Consider the following 18,431-nt stretch of genomic DNA (forward strand, 5'->3'; position numbering starts at 1 on the left):
CAGTTATTAAATATAGCTCAGGTCCGATAGTAGTAAGAAATGTAAAGATCTTGACAAAAGGACTCCTACTTTATTTTTTTGCAAGTATTTAGATATGCAGCTATACTATAATATACTAATGCATTTTTGTAATGAAACATTGATGTCAAAGTTGAAAATAACGACATATTATACTATCTAGTGAATTTATCTAAATTTATTTTTAATTATGCTTTAGCTATTACTATGACAAAACATTGTATTTTATTCATATGTATAAAAATTACCGCATACATAATTATAGATATTTTTGTATCGTATAAAGCACACGCGATATGAGATAGTAATTTGCAGATATGAATAATTACCAAGTAATTCGACTCGACTCATAAAACCGACACCAACGCGCACTTTTTGACCTCAATTATCGCATTAACAATTTGAGGTCAAAATTCGTTACAAGAGATTTTTGTTTGATGTAAAACAGTTGGCTATTGCTCGTTGATCAGAGTGATCAGAACATGTGAGAGTTTTTATAAATATACCTTATAATTCAGTTGTGTTTTGATGGCTGCTAATTGATTTTTTAACAATAAAGTAAAATAAAAATGTAATATTATTTTAAATACATTTTAGTTTAAAATTTAAAATTCATGTACATGGATCTGCTAATAATTTAATGCTAATCGCAATTAAAATTCTTAATGCGTGAGACAAGAATCTTCATCTCGCTACGTTTATCGGTTAAAAGCTGGAGACACGGATGAAACATTTTTTGTACTGCAATGTTAAGATTTTGTATATCTATGCCCATCTGTTTAGAACATGATTTTACGATACCACTTCAACACAGTCGACGGTTTTCAAAGTTGAATAACATAAGTCTGGGTATAATATATCATGTTTTTATTATAATAAGGTTTTAAATTCCTCTCTATTTTATTTTATTACAGACCCAAGAAAGCCACAAGATTATCTTACATCAAAATGTAAATAAAATGGATTTATGTTAATCAAATTTAGTTATGTTTTTTCTTAATAAAGAAAAAAATAATAAAATCGATATTTTTATAAATTAACCACTGCTTACACCTTAATTAGTTCACTGAGTTTTAAAATCTTTTAAAATTAAGTGCTTATGTAATTATTTTCTTACTAAATTATATTGAGCTCGTGAAACCGAAACCACTTAATTTAATAAACTCATTTTCTTGGTATCGTTATTACCCTTCATTAATTTTTCAAGCATTCCTACTCAAATGTTCTACGTTTTGTTGTTCGTTATTTTTGCAGTTCTGAGAATCAAAACCCAATACATAATTATATTCCTAGAAATTTTGAGCGCCACTTGGTCTGAAAAATGTTTATTCGGTACCTTTGACCTTATACCTAGTAGTCGCTGTGTTTGTATTCGCCATATGTTTACATCGGTGCGTGTGTTTCGTCGTCATGGTAACCCGAGATGGTGGTTGAGAGAAGCTCTAGACAAGCTGCCAGCTAGAACAAAGCGACCTTAACCGTTTTGAGTTTGCCATTTTGTTTCTTTCAGTCTTCAATCACGTTGTAGAAATTTCATTATTATTTTCTATCAATTCAATGTTTTTACTTGTTTAATTATGCTTGATTATGTTTGTATTTTAAATTTGGACGCTAAATTAAAAAATATATGTGAAGATTAGAATTTGAATCCTCCGTTCTTAAAATAATATATTTAAATATGTCGAATTACATGGCTCACTTATATGTGAATTTATTTATTTAAGTGTTAACTTTTTGTACAAATTTATTATGATAGACTATGAAAAAATTGTTTTTGATGATTTTTAAAATATTATATTAAGACACTTGGATAAGCTTGAATAATATTATTTTAATCACAATTATATAACAAAATATTGGCAATTAAGATTAGATAACTTGTTGATTACATAAGTATAATATAAAAAATACAATTAAAACAAATTATGAGTATTAAAATAGTGAGTTTTAGGATTTAGATATTTTTATTTACTTAATAATTAGTCGTGTTTTTGTGCTGCTCAGTGTTACAATTTAGTGAATTTCCAGTCCAGGTTAAAAGCAATAAAATCGTGCCATCGTAGTGAAAACGCTCGATTATGAAGCGTTTATATTGAGAATTTTTTTAACAATATTAAGAGTGAGAATCGATTAAAGCACATCGTAACCGAATTTTGCTTAATAGAAGAGCGCAAAAACAATTATCCCTTCTCAGAAGTCAAAAATCCACGCCAAAAGCAATAAAATCGTGCCGTCACCGTCACGATTTTATTGCTTTTGACGTGAATTTTTGCCTTCTGTTCTCATATAATTGTTTTTGCGCTCTCTTCTTGAGCAACACTTGTTTTAAACATACTTTGATCATACCCTTTTAGGACTTTCATTAGGTTAGGTTTGGGTTTAAACAAGAAATTTACGTTTCGCAACTATCAAATTAAGCTTATTGACATTTTAGAGCAGCATATCAGTTCAATTATATTTTCGCTATTATAAATATATATTTACTGGTGAAAATGTATTTGGGCATTACTAGTGAAAATTTAAAATCACAAAAAAATACATATCCACTGTAACATTTATACATTGTATATGTAAATAAATAATGATAAGTATGTAAATATACGTATATATATACAGAAAATTTTAAATTATATGATTTTACTAGCACTTATCAGATAATTTATATTTTAAATAGTAAAAAATATTTCTATTGGTGAAAATGTACTCCAATATGATTTTACTGAAATTACATATTTTAAAAAATATTTTCGGGACATATTCGAGACTATTTTTTCTCGATTTTCTTTTAGGAATAAGTTTACGATTTATTTAAAAAATATTTTTTTAATAATTATTAAGTAGTATTGTACTATTACATACATTATTCAGTGGACCAAGTATTATATATTTATTTAAAGAAAGAGATACAGACGCGTGAAGAGATATTAGATTAGAAGAGATATTAAGAGTATTATTACAGGCCACTCACTAAAAAGTCGCTGGCGTTTAAAGGGTTAAAGCATTTATATATTTTTTTTATTCAAATGAAAACTTCATATAATTCATTGTATTATATTAATTCGAATCAAGTTTTATATATATTACCTTATGTCACATTCTTAAACTGCACACAAATTTTTGAAATAAAAAAATATTATATATATTTTTTTTATATTTTTATAAAAATACCTTTAATTAAAATATAATTTTTTTTTCTACCATATCATAAATATCGATGTACTAAATGTGCAAACGCTAATATATATTTATGTTACTGTATGAACTGTATATATTTTTGTGTGTCATGTACATATATTTATAGATTCAAATTTTGTGTAGTATTTTTATAACGCTTTTATTGTAATTTAATTGTCTATTTAATTTATACGTATGTGTACATAGTGTTATGTAACTCTAAACAATATAGGAATATCTGTCAGATATAATTTTAATTGAACATATACAATTTTTATGGCCATTCAATGTATATTAAATTTAACTCAATGTGTGAAATAATTATAAAATTAATTGAAACATCAAACATTTTTTTTTATTAAAATATGTATTACTACAACATATTTTTTAAAATATAAAAGTATCTAATACAATTATAAATGAAGGATACAAAAATTATAAAATAATTCAAGCAAAAAACTTATTAAATTCAACCCTCAATGAACACGATTTTCTTGTAAAGATTTTTATTCTTAAACTATTTCTTAAATTTGCGAGTTTAGGGGAATTTAAATTAATGTGTTTACTATTTATATCAACAATCATTTAGTCCAATAAATAATGGATTTGATTGGATATGATAAATTTTGCAAGAAAAAAACTAACGATATCTAATAAAATGTAATGACAAGTTAAAATTTGGTGTGATGTATAATTTGCATATAATTTGCAAAAAATAAGAATTATATAATTCACATGATAAAATCACGTTTATTACGTCTTATACGATATTTTAGATGGATTTGTCAGATTGCTGCAGATCAAACAATGAAATCGGCGGAAACAATTTATTTTACTCATTACACATATCCGTTTGTAGCTTATTTGCAATAATGGCTTTTTCTCAGTCTCGGTCTGACGTTTAAGTGAAGTGTGCAGTTTTTTGTTCTCAGGTAAAAACATATTCTCGTCTTTTTATTTTAAAATAATGTAAGAGTGAATAAGAAGAGTGCATATGTACTTAGCTTGCACTTCTTTGTGGAGTGTCTAGTGGCAAAACTAGAGCCACTCTTATTAGTCTCCAAGTACTCAAAGTCATAAAAGCTAATGACGCTTTCTTTAATGCGACGTTCTATGTATTTGCATAATACGTATAGAAATACGTGTTTTAAATTGCTTTAATAAAACAAAATTAATTAATAATATTGCTAGTAAAAAACAATTTTATTCCAGCCATTAGAAAACTAGCATTTTGCTAAAAAAAATATTGTCACAAAATAACCAATTTAAATGTTTATATTGTGATTTTATACTATTCAAAATATGATTGGTTTACGTCTCTATGGTAAATAATATTTTCTATGTATTATTATATATTTTTTAAATCATTTATATGTTATCAGTAAATTATCTACAAAGTATTATTTCTATATATCAAGAATATTTTGCAACAAGTCATTACAATTTATATTAATGATTCCTATCTATTTGATACGTTTTATCTAAATATAATATATCTTAAATAAATACGTAATCTTTTTAATAATATATCAATCATGTCAATAAAAATAAATATTCAGTACACGATTACTGACACATTTTCACTGTAATGTATTAATTAACCTAATATTTTTCTTTAGATATTTATGTATTTATTTCATAAATAAATTGCAAAACTTACTTTTGCAGATTTCAATTAAAACTGACAAACTCGAAAACTCCTTTGTGTTTTAGTCCATCGAGGTCCCTAATATAATTGCTAAGTAAAAATAAGTATTTGTCAAATTTTATGCGGCACTTATATTGTTCTCCTTTTTAAATAAAAATATGAACTATTACATTTTTATAATTTAATATATAGTAGTTTCAGTGCTTAGGTATGAATTTATCAGCCAATAAAAATATTTTTTGTTCTTTCGCTGCAACATGACAGGCATTAATCGAATGCATTACAACGAGATAAACACAATCAACAACTACTAAGTGAATCAGTGATATTGATGTAATATATATGTAGTATATTTTAATAATTTATCAATGAGAAAAGGAAAATTTAAGAAAACCTAATCTGTGATTATTGATTAGAATTATTATTTGTCATGAGCTTTGTGTCAGCGGTGCCTATTTTTTTTTTTACTAAATAATAGTTTGTGATTTTATTTCTGTGCAACAATTTGAATTGACACGTACATATCGTATATGTTAGTTATGCGTGAAGTTTAACATGGGTACATCTGTAATTTCTATACATACATAGAGTTGAGTCAGGGTCGCGAAGAGAGAAGCGGCGGCATTTAAATATATTAAATGGTCGGATTATTTTATATAGCTATGGAAAAATATTTTTTGAATACATTTAAAAAATATTTTTTCTATGCATATGTATGCGTATCTAGCTAACTAAATATCCATAATAATACTTGTGTATATACACTATGTGAATATTGGATTATCATACATAAATAATTAAAAAAAGCTATGATAGATAATTATAGGTCAGGTACAATTTGCATGTGCTACTTATTTGTATTTGTATAATAAGTATTCCGTAGGTGCGTTTGTAGGCGTGGTAATTAATTTTTTTTTTAACAAATATGTAAGCCACACACAACGCAATGGAGGTTTATCTAATGCCATTAAAATATTTTTTACATATATTTTCATTAATTTACACTCAATCAGTCTCTTATTATGTAACTTTAAGAATCTATATGCACTTACATTATTGTCTTTAAATTAAATAAAGCAGCATTATTGTGATATAAACAAGTTTACTTTTTGGGTTTAAAATATTATTTTTGCTTCGTTCTGATTTTAAAAATTCTTTTTTAAAAATTAATTGTTCAAATTATACATTATTATTTAGGATTTTCATTGATAGTCAAAATGGTTTAATCTATAAAAAACTACTAGACATTTTCAATTCATTTGAAAATAGGTTGACAACTTGACTAAATATTTTCAGAAGAAAACATTTTATATTATTTATTAGATTTGAAACGTTAGATTTTATCGTTATTAAAGGTCTACGCCTATATGTTGTATTATATATATTTAATTGTAAAGAGCAGCTATCATGTATTTAAAAAAAAATAACAATTTTTATTGAAAATATAATATACAAATAAATCATGAAATGGAAATTAAAAAACACACTAAGGTGCATATGCCCACATGTCCACATGGGACAAATTCCCGGGGCCCGTTCAAGAATATATTTATAAAATAGTAAAAACTGTATGAGTAAATATTAAATATAATACACGACTAATTATCAAGTAAATATTATGAGAAAATATTTTTAATATTATTTAATGCTAAATTAAAATATTTAGCATAAAATATGTTTTCAGAAAATATGTCATAGCTGACTTTTATATTTATTTGTAGCATAGAAAGGGTTAACTTGTACATATTATTATTTATTCAAGAAAATATATTATGATGTCAACAAATATATAAAATGCCATTTTTGTCATGAGGCCCGGAATCATTGTTTTCCCAGGGCACTGGTTCGCTCTCGGCGACCTTGTCCACACGTGTATAACATTATTTATTATATACTTATATATATATATATATATATATAAAACAAATAAACGTTTTCTTTGAAATTATTCGCTCATCTTGTCATATAATCGAATGAAACGTGTCATGTGCCCAAATAAACCAATCAACTCACGTTACAGATAAAGACAAAACTGTCATTATCTATAACTCACGGTTCATATAATAATGAATTAAATGTACCGTGAAATTCAAGAACAGTATAAAAACATCAATAAAATAAATACATATGTAAAAAACGCAATTCTGATTGAGATAAAATGCTTTAGATGAAATAGGGACGGATTATATACTATTAATGTTTTAATTTAACAAAAAAAATCTAAACCATTCTTTAAAAACAGATTTATAACAAATTTATTAACATATGTAAAACCAGTTTGTCCCTGCCCTGAGAAAAATTTTTTTGTTACACAATCGATTTAAAATAATCTAGTTTATCAATTGCGATAGTGGCATGTTATAAATAGACTTACATGTATTGACCTAACGTTAGTAACGATTTTCTTACAGAAAAATGCTGCTGAAAGGTTTTTTGTCTGTGCTCTTAATAGTTTGTCAATCTAATGGAGAATTACCAAAATTGGATTGGTGGCAGGACACAATCTTCTACCAAATTTATCCAAGATCGTTCCAAGATAGTGATGGTGATGGAATTGGAGATTTAAAAGGTATGTAAAATATTTGCAATTAGCATAATATTTTAAATATAAAATTTAATCACAGAGCTTTAATTCATATAACTATGTTTCTCAAATACTTGTATAGAATATATAGCTACATATGCTAGAAAAATATATGTGTATGAAAATATAGCGATCAATTTTTATATACATTTACATATAAATTGAGCTACCACAAGTAGTAATAAATTTTTATTTATTTCCTCTAGTTAGTCAGTAATATTATATTTTTATTTTGCTTAAAATTAATGCTTTAATATTGCTCAGTCGTGACAAAGGGATGGTGGGTAATTATGATCTCAAAGTAATTGAAAAATAAACTCGAAAGGTAGCTGTTCTAAAAAAAGTGATTTAATATTGAAATTTAACAATTTTGATGTTTTCTTGACGACAGGTGTCACTGGCAGGTTGCAGCACTTAAAAGATTCCAAAGTCGGAGCAACTTGGTTGTCGCCGTTTTATAAATCACCCCAGTTCGACTCTGGATACGACATTTCCGACTTCTACGACATTAACCCCGAATATGGAACCATGGCAGATTTCGAAGAAATGGTCAAAGTAGCCAGCGGACTTGGTAAGTGATTTATTAATGTAGGAAATGAATGATTCGGTAAAATATTTACTACATTTATATTATTTTTTGTAAAAAATGGATTTAAACTGTTTATTAAACCTGTATACAAATGCATATGCTGCAAGATATACAAAGATAAATAAGCAATTTTTAAAAATAGAATGTGCCAAATACTGACTCATTGTGAGTTAAGCGCTTAAATTTTTAATGTATATTATATTATACAGTTTGCCTCAAAAAACGTATAATACTTATTTTAGATCATGATATGTGTCAGATAATAAGATTAAAAAAACTATGCTAGCAAAAATTTTAAAATATTAAAATAACGAGATAATTTTGTTAAAATTGTTAATATAATCAACATTTTCCAATAAAAAAAAACAATTAAAATGGGAGCCAAAAAACATAACTCTGTATAATCATATGAACAGATTATTTTATTTAAGAAAAAAATTTAGCACAACAAGTTCTTTAAAAATATTTGAGCACATAAATTACTAAAAAATAAAGATGAACGTCATGAACATGAAAAATATATTTTAAAATTGAGAAAATATCTTTTACTATAAAAAAGTAAGATTTGACTAACTATAATAAAACACTAATCTGCTATTTAATACTAATCATATTAATCATAGTTTAATAAAATGTATTTAAATACAATTAAAGATTTTTTTTAGCGATTTGAGAGAATATTTTAATATAAACTGGACTATCTTATTGATGCGGCAAATATTTTGTTGTGCAATTTTTATGTTCAACCTATCAGATTGTCTTTATATAATTTTAGAGAAAAAATGATAAGAATACGATGTACATACATATATTTAACAGCAAATTCTGCAATGTAAACTTTACCAAAGTCAAAACTTTAAATATCATTATTATTTACAACATATCATAGTTTATCAATCACGAAACTGCAATTTGTTTATAATAATTCATCATATAAACTAATAATGTAATAAGCTATTTATATTTCTTATCAAAAAAATATTTGGTAATCAAAAAATCTTTATATACTATTTAACGAACGGATGATACAAAATCAAATCTGAATCAAATCTTTATATATAACTATTAAAAATTGTATTACTATAATTATAAATAATAGGCTGTAAATATTTTCTAAAAATATTTTTTTATCGTGAAACAGCAAAACAATTTACATTAGCATATATTGTCGTTACCATATACTTAATGTAAATAACTTATGAATGTAATAAACCTGCAGTTAAAACTTATAATTCACTTTATAAACAAATAATGTTATTTACAATATAAACTTATTTTAATTTTAATTTTCCTTTGAAAGTTATCATTAGAACAAATAATAAACATTTAATCTTGCTCCTAAAAGTTAGTTAATAAAAATTTAAGAAAAAGGAATCAGTTTATCGAATAAAGTAAGCAATTTTTGTAGTTAATATATTTTTTTATATTATAATATTTAACTCAAAATAATACTATGTTATATAAAGCTTGTATTATGATTTATGTACTATTCAAGAAAATGCAATATTTTATTAAGCAAAAATGGTAAAAACCAATAATTTTAGCAAACAAATCATAAATATAAGTTACGTTAACTAAAAAGTTTTTTTCTATTATTAGTTATTTAAAGCTTGTACTATAATTTACATAATATTTAAGAAAATGCAAATTTTTGAAAAAGCAAAAATGGTAAAAATCAATAATTTTTGAAAAAAAATCATAAATCCAAGTTACATTATCTAAAAACTTTTTTTACTCTATTATAATGTTTAACTCAAAGCACAACTATGTTATAAAAAGTTTGTTCTATGATTTATATAATATTAAGGAAAATGCAATAAATTTTTAAAGCAAAAATTGTGGAAACCAATAATTTTCGCAAAAAATAAATAACGCTATCTAAACAGTTTTTTGGATTGCAGAGAATTTTTATAAATAAACGAGCAATTTTACCTAATTAGCAAAAATACATTTGTACAGTTGTATTATTTGTATTATGCATTTTTAAAATAAAATTTTAAAATCGTGTGTATTTTCCATCAAATTTGATAATACAAACTTAATATATTTTAAAGGTTTATAGTCCAAAATTCAGCCTTAAATACATTTAGTATTTACATATATTATATTATTTATTATATACACAATAATGTTATGTATTATATAAACTTAGTTTAATTATTATATTTAAATATAGTATTTGCCCTCTGGAACGCTTTAATTTAATATTATAAGAACGAAGGAAAGATTATTTATTAGGAGCTTTAATATAACTTTCAATGCATTATTAGGAAAAACTAATTAAATAAATATTTTCTTTAGCTATTTCCCTATTAATTATTTTTTATGTAATACAATATATATTTTTTATATCATATATAATATCTATTTTTGCTTCAAATACTATTATATCATAAAAAAGTTGTATTCTGTTTAAAAGTATATTTAAAAAATGCAATTTAAAATGATTACAATATAAAATATATTTTTTTATATTGTATATAAAAATTTACATCTAAAATATAAAAAAAACTTTTTTTGTGGCAAATATTTTGTTGGCATTTATTTGGCACTATTGTGTCTTTATATAATATTACAGAAATAAAGGGTGAAAAGTTTTTTTTTTAATTTTGTATTGAAAATTTTTGTTATCTCTTTTTAACATTAATATAATCTAGAATTTTAGTAGCTGAAATATGTATAGAAACATCTAATTAAAAATAATAATGACATATTTTATTATAGCAAAACGACGATTTAGAGCAAAAATTTTGCACAATAAAATCAATGATTTTTAAAAATGTATATTATGGCAAAAATAAAATTAATTAGAGAAGTGTAATTAATACATATACACAATTAAAAAATAATTATTAAATTACGCATCTAATTTAATTATAGGCAAATATAAAAATATTATTAGAAATTAATTTTGTAGAAAAACATAAATCATGTAAATCGATTTCTAAGAAAATATGTATACTAAAGTTTGTTACTTAATATTATTTTTTGCAGAATTAAAACTGTTTGCGAAATATTTTTATTTAAAATCAGACTAAATGTATTTTATTATCTTGCAATTACCATAAAAAATACATATTTACATATTTTTTAATATTCGAGATATGAGATTGTAGAGAATTGATATTATTTCAGAATATCCTTAAAATTTGTAACTGTGATATAAATACATTATTTAAATCATTTCATTAGGTATCAGGATCATCATGGATTTTGTGCCGAATCATTCCAGTGACGAATGCGAATGGTTCAAGAATTCCTTAAACAAGAGTAGCGAATATGCTGACTGGTACATCTGGGACGACGGACGCACTGACGAAAAAGGGAATAGGCTTCCACCTAACAATTGGGTATACTAAATTAATTAGTCCCTTCGCGTATTTTTATGAACGGCTCAGTTAACAAACACAAGAACAACCGTATGATTGCGAGTGAATTATAAAAGAGAACAGTATTGATTTTCGAGAAGTTACGCTCTAACTGAATCATTGAGCAGAAAGCAATTTACAGAGTGCACGCACAATTAAAAATAAACAATAAGAAACGGCCCTTTGAAGCTTAGGGGCCTTTGATCGAGTTAGGACAATTGAGGACTAATCAATGTGATGTGTGAATGAATTTCAGGTGAGCGTGTTCCGCAAATCTGCCTGGGAATACAGTCCGGAGAGGGATCAATTCTATTTCCATCAGTTTGTAAAGCAACAACCTGACCTCAACTACAGGAATCCGGCTGTCATCGAAGAGATGAAGGTATGTAATATAAATAACTTGTGATGAATATCTGTTTTACTCGGAATCAACATAAAAAATATTATACATAATATTCATTCTTATATATGACCTAATTTTATGAATATTGAATAAATATATCGATTCATCTAGATCAGTGATTCCCAAAGTGGTCTATATCGACCCGCAGGGGTCTATGATAACCTGCAAGGGGTCTACGTCAGCCAAAAAAAAATTTGGTGGTCCATGAAATAAAATGGGGGTCCACTGAAGTGGATCTCAACAACCACTGATAGTACCTATCTACTTACATTATAATCTTATAAAATAAAGACATATACATTATTTATAAAAGTACCTATGAAGTAAAAAAATTATTATATATGTTTATAAAATTGTGTAAGTTGTAGGATGTAGGCATTCGCTTTGTGGTCGCAATACATTTTGAACTTGTAAAAACCTGCACATAATGATATACCACCGTGATTCTCAAAGTGGTCTATATCGACCCCTAGGGGTTGACGACGACCTGCAAGGGGTCCATGTCAGTGAAAAATAAAATTGGGGATCCCACACCCACATTTACATCTGATGTAAATGTGGGTGACTTTATTTTTGGCTTTCAATGAATGGAATAATCCACATACACAGATAGTAGAAATCTTTCAAAGTGAGTAGCAAGATACCAGCTGTCAAAAACACATTTCAAGTTGATGAATTTGCAAAAAATCAATATCAAGCAAGCAGGGGGTCTACCAAAAACCGAAAAACATGGCAAGGGGTCTACGAAACAAAAAAGTTTGGGAACCTCTGATCTAGATGCTCTAAATTGAATCATTCATACAAAAATAATATAAATTTAATATAAAATACTTTCTGTATAGTGAAAGTTGATTTTTTTTAAATTGCTGTGTCGTTAAATTGTAATTATAAAATTTTTGGCTTACTTAGAATGCCAACATTCCAAGAACGGTGGATGCAATTTTGATTTGAACAATAAATTAAAAGCGTGAAATATTAATTGTTTCATATGTGCTTTTTGATTCACATCCATTCTAGACGAAGCTGTGTTCAGGCTTAATATTTTTGCGTGTTAATTATATTATATTCTATTATATACATTCTAGAACGTATTACGATTCTGGTTGAGAAAGGGAGTATCTGGATTTCGAATAGATGCGGTGAATCATCTCTTCGAGGTAAACAAGGACGACTTTGATGGTTTTTATCCTGACGAGCCTTTGACGGGAAATCCGGGACAGGGTCCCGACGATTACGGCTATTTAGATCACATCTATACCAAGGACATTGAAGACACTTATTGGATGGTTTACGAATGGAGGAAAGTTTTGGACGAATTCACACAGATCGACGGGATTACCAGGTGCGTGAAAAGACTTTCAAATTATTTTTTCATCGGTTCTCAAAGGCGTGGGCGAAGAAAACTTTCGGAAATGAATAAAATGATATATGTAAATATAAATATTATGAAACTTTATTTTGCGACATGCTACGAAAAATGGTTGCAAGCTTAAGAAAGATTAAGGTAAACCTTTTTAGTGTTTATATCAGGGGTGGAAAAATGTTTCATAGGGCGTACCGGATTAATTATTTCTTGGACGGTCGCGGGTCAATCCATAGTCGGATAAAGAAATTAAATTTAATTAAATATAGATAATTATGGATATATATTAAATATAGATTAAATATAGAAAATAATTCGCTGATAAAACGAATTATTTTTTACACCGAAGTCAGGTAAAAATGTTATAGAGGAAATGAAGCTATTCTTAGATATGTAAGAATATTAATTTTTTGGATTTGATGATAAGGAATGCTCGTTTTTATTGAGAAAGTTGCTAGATATGTAGAGCACATTGTGCGTAACATCAATAGGCAATTTAATAGCAAAACAACTGATTTTAATAATTTTTCTTTTAATTCACTATGACCTTGTTAAATCCTCGTTTTTTTAAGGCGCGCTACGTTAAATTATAACAAATACATATTGTGCAATAGTGAATAAATAAAGGGTTAGGTAAAATAATAATATTAAATAACTATTATTAAAAAATTATATAACTAAGCAAGTTACTAGTTTGCTTCACATTGAATTTAAAATGTAAATAACAAATTGGGAATCTGTTTCTTCAAAATTCGATATTTTTTTTTAAGTTCAGATTTATGCGATTGATGATCATGTGATTAAATAGTGACTTATTTATATATTTTTATTATAATTATTTCACATTTAATATTTATATTAGAATATTTCATTATTATTTATTTATTTCTACCCATGTTAAACGTTAATTAAATTTAAGTTATACATTTTTAAGTGAATATTATAAAATACTTTGATATTCTACGACGAAAACACTACAATTACCATAATTTAATTTTTTTCTTCTGCTTTCAAGCAAAAAGAACATCATAGTTTTAAGCTATGAAGATATCGCTTTTATTAAAAAAGTGTACAGATTTATAAAATAAAATCAGTTTTAGCCCCAATATCGGTATTACCGGTATTGCGAACCCTAATCTCAATCTATCATGTGGTATTGAACCAGTTTTGTTTTTTTTCATGACTTTTATATTAGAAATGGAAGCCTAATATCTTAACTTGCTCTACCATATAGCAAAATCATGGTAATGTGTTCTTGCGATTTTTTAAACTCAAAAGAACGAATAAAATTCTTCTTAACGAAAAAACCCAACTTAAGTAATTTTTATCAAGTACTGAATGGCTTTGAAAATTAGCCTTTGTTTCAGATAGCATATGATTCAAAGAGAACAATGAAAAATAGTAAGAAAAAACATTGAAATTTTACCTTCTATCCCGCCGAGCCCTAAAAAAGTTTGCGAACCTATAGTATAGATTGTCATTGTATACTTGAGCGAATTATAGATTTATTTTTTAATATCATAATCATTACGATACATAAATGAAAAGTATAGTATCATGATAAAATTTAGTGTGATTGTTAAATTTATTTCAGGGTAATGATGATCGAAGCTTACACCGACGTCAAAAATTCGATGAAATATTTCGGAAACGAAACGAGTGAGGGTTGCCACATGCCATTCAACTTCGCTTTGATCGAAAACGTCAACGAGTACTCGACAGCTAAGGACATGAAGTTCTTCACGGATAAGTGGATGACTTACATGCCCTTGGGGAAGACTGCCAACTGGGTGGTGGGTGAAGGACAAAAATAAAACAATCAGTACTAATCCCCTAGCGTAACGCAATATTTATCTCGCCAAAGATAGGAAACCACGACAAATGGCGGGTTGGGACCAGATACGGACCAGAGAGGATAGACGGTCTGAACATGATGGTCCTTTTGCTCCCAGGGGCGGGAGTCACGTACAACGTAAGAATACGCCACCTTTTCGAAACGGCAGAATAAAATGCTACGAGATAAGCTGTCTGAAATATTATTCTCAAAGCGAACGAAATAAAGACGTAAAAAGGGAATCTGAGCTATCGATACCCTTTTGTGCGTTATATAAATATATTGTGTACGTGAGCTTTTCATCGTTGATTTCAGGGGGAAGAGATCGGAATGCTCAATAATAATAACATCACGTGGGAGGAGACAAAGGATCCTCAAGCTTGCAACACGGATGATCCGATCAATTATTGGAAATCGTCGAGAGATCCTGCTAGGACTCCGTTCCAATGGAGTGATGACAAAAACGCTGGTAAATATGCTAAATACGACATAGTAAATCCATAAATAAAAATTAGCACACCATGTTTGTGCTAATTAAAAATATATATAATCTTTAATATAAAGTACGAACATACTGATTAATATATTGGAATAAGAAAAAAAATATATTAAAGAAAACCGAAAGGAAATGGATTTGTGGGAAATTACTTTTCTATTTTATAAAGAGAGAAATAATATTGTAAATGTTTTTCTTCGAGTTTCAAATATCATGTTATGAGAAACGAGATTAAACGAATTTGATATATAATACTTATTTCAGGTTTCTCCGACGGCGATCAAACATGGTTGCCAGTTAATCCGAATTACGAAGGATTAAATTTGAAAGCTCAAAAACTTGCAGCAAGAAGCAACTATAAGGTGTATACGACTTGCGCCGGTTTAAGGTCTTTGCCTACTTTCAGCCACGGTAGATATACGTCTGTAGCTTTCAACGATCATGTGTTTGCTTTCGAAAGGTAAGCTTTGAATTATGTATATTTTGTAAATTTATTTTTATATAGCAAATTTGCACTTTTGTCACAATAATAAAATGAAAAAAAAATATTGTCGAGTAAATAGTATATTTTAGGGAAAATATATTAATGCTAATTTTTACGGGATTTATTTTCAAAAAATTTTTTTGTGTAGTGGAATTTTAATTTATAGTCTATACATGAACTTTAATTAAATTCAACTATAAAATAGTTATTGCCAAATATTGTGAATATTATAAATATACACTGTATACATATTGAAAATATATAGTATAAGTGTATAAATTTATTTATTATTTAAAGTTAGTTTTATTGAATCGATATAGAAAAGTATCTCAAGTAATTAGAAGTAGAGTTTAATTTAAATTAATATTATAATCAAAACGCTAATTTTTGTTTAAAAAAGTAAATCTTTGAGATATAACTAAAAATATGAAAAAAATGCATGTTATTAAAAATACCTTATAATGTATATGTAAATAAAAAATATTTATTTAAATACTCTATATATTTGTAATAAAAAACTCTATTTGCGTTTTTTACTAAAAAAAATGTACTGTAAATTTGATAAAATATTGTAGTATATATTTAAGGCAAATTAGTGCAAATCTGGACTTTAGAAATTTTATTTAGTTTTTTAAGCATAATTTATTTCGCTGAATCAATTTGACCACAGCATAACGAATAATTTGTAAAAACTTGAGTACTTTTATAAAAAAAGACAGAAACACGGTTTTCGTTCGCGTCGTTCTATGGGTCTTTTGAAGACTGACGAAGTCTCTCGATTTTTAAATTCAGGCTGACGTAATTTACACTGATCTTTAAAAACCATTCAACAAAATTTGTCACTACTTAAATTAAATATGTTTTCCTTTCATATCAGACTTACAGATTAAATATTTCAACTATTTTTTTATAATAGTCGAAATTGTAAAAACCTATCAAATCAAGATTGTATTTGTAACAAATAAACAAATAACGAAAATAAGCTGTTACTGCAGTTTAATAATAAATTGTAATCATTTCAGATCGCTGTCTGGATACGACACTTACGTTATTGTGATAAACATAGGCGAGAAGGATCAAACTGTAGATTTGACATATTTTCAAAACGTGAAAACAGGAAAGATGACCGTAGTTGTTTCGAGTATACAGTCTGGCCGTAATATCTCGTAATGAATATTCTCTTAGCATGTTTATATTAATATTCATAAAATACACAAAATTAATATTCGTTAACAATATTTACAGGGACGATGTCGATGGAAAAAATTTAATCCTCAGTCCTTTTGAAGCGCTCGTCCTAAGACAATAAATTTATTATATATGTTTTAGAAGCAGCGATTTAAATGTAAATTTATTCGCTTTTTTACCGACGGCAGCGGTGATTATTATTTTTAGTCGATATGATTTGAATATACCATATGGGAGAGTGTAAATATTTTTGTATCATGATTAATGGTTGTGCGGATAGAAAATATTGTATAAAAAAGTGTTTTCATGTTTACATTCAACATATGATTTTTATAACATATTAATTTCGTTGCTTTAAAATAATATTTATTAAATTTGTAATAAACAACTAATATGTAAAAATCATATTTTTTTTGTAAAAAAAAACGTTGTGAATATATATAATAAACTTATCTAAGTGTATATATGTTTTTAATTTATAGTTTGTAAAAAAAATATACATCGATACAGAAAATTGTTTTAAGTTATTAAAAATTATATTGTAATAACTGTTATATATATATTATAATAACTGTTAATTTTTATTTAATTATTTTAGCTACCATATAATAACAAGTTGTTTATTTAAATATTCCTGATTTATTTTGAATTCTCTATAAAAGCTCTTGAACTGACTGTGTTAACGCAAATAAAGTATAGTTATTTATATATCGAAAATGTTATCCTGCGCTGAACGAAACATGTTGTGCACACAGTAATATAAAATGCACATACACTACAGAAGGTGTACAAGTTTGTAAATCCTATTCAGTGCATAAATTTGAAAAGGGCCTTTTCCACACGCTTACGTCCGTATTTGAATAAACTTCACATAGAACACATAGTACATAACATTCCACGCTACCAGTAATAAACCACAAAATGGGCGTTATACGATTTGTGTTTAAACCGCCATTGTTTAAAACGAAATGAGCTTTTCTGCACATATATTATACAGCGTTACACACAAATGCGAAATTGTTGAGCATCGCTCGCTTGATACTCCATCATCGACCGATAAGGCTTCTTCAACTATCCGATGCCACACTAAGTGAATAATACGCGATAAGAGTAGCTTACATATGCATTTAAATGCGCGATGCAAATGTGAAAATTTGCATTTTGCCACTGACTGAATCTCACTGCGTGTTTATTATATACCTATATCTCAGCGACTGTGGAATGATGAGGGCGTGCAGTATGGGCATTAGCCTGGGGCGCTGATTGAAGTGGGGCGAATTGA

At 26.8% G+C, this 18,431-nt stretch overlaps 2 protein-coding genes across 6 annotated transcripts in view; one reads left to right on the forward strand and one right to left on the reverse strand.

Annotated features, from left to right (window-relative positions):
- Pde1c (Phosphodiesterase 1c) overlaps nucleotides 1-18,431 on the reverse strand; it is a 228,950-nt gene that overhangs the window by 68,335 nt on the left and 142,184 nt on the right. The window lies entirely within an intron of this gene.
- LOC148225920 (maltase 2-like) lies at nucleotides 476-17,598 on the forward strand. Its single transcript, XM_088203183.1, has 12 exons — nucleotides 476-502; nucleotides 7,252-7,409; nucleotides 7,816-7,995; nucleotides 11,206-11,363; nucleotides 11,638-11,763; nucleotides 12,870-13,126; nucleotides 14,742-14,940; nucleotides 15,012-15,119; nucleotides 15,297-15,450; nucleotides 15,742-15,937; nucleotides 16,984-17,127; nucleotides 17,207-17,598. Exons 2-12 carry the CDS (start codon nucleotides 7,256-7,258, stop codon nucleotides 17,268-17,270), a joined length of 1,740 nt encoding a protein of 579 aa, XP_088059309.1. The 5' UTR covers nucleotides 476-502; nucleotides 7,252-7,255; the 3' UTR covers nucleotides 17,271-17,598.

This window comes from Plectrocnemia conspersa, unplaced genomic scaffold, assembly GCF_051122295.1.
Source record: "Plectrocnemia conspersa isolate PC_06_02 unplaced genomic scaffold, ASM5112229v1 ptg000014l, whole genome shotgun sequence".
Lineage (NCBI taxonomy): Eukaryota > Metazoa > Arthropoda > Insecta > Trichoptera > Polycentropodidae > Plectrocnemia > Plectrocnemia conspersa.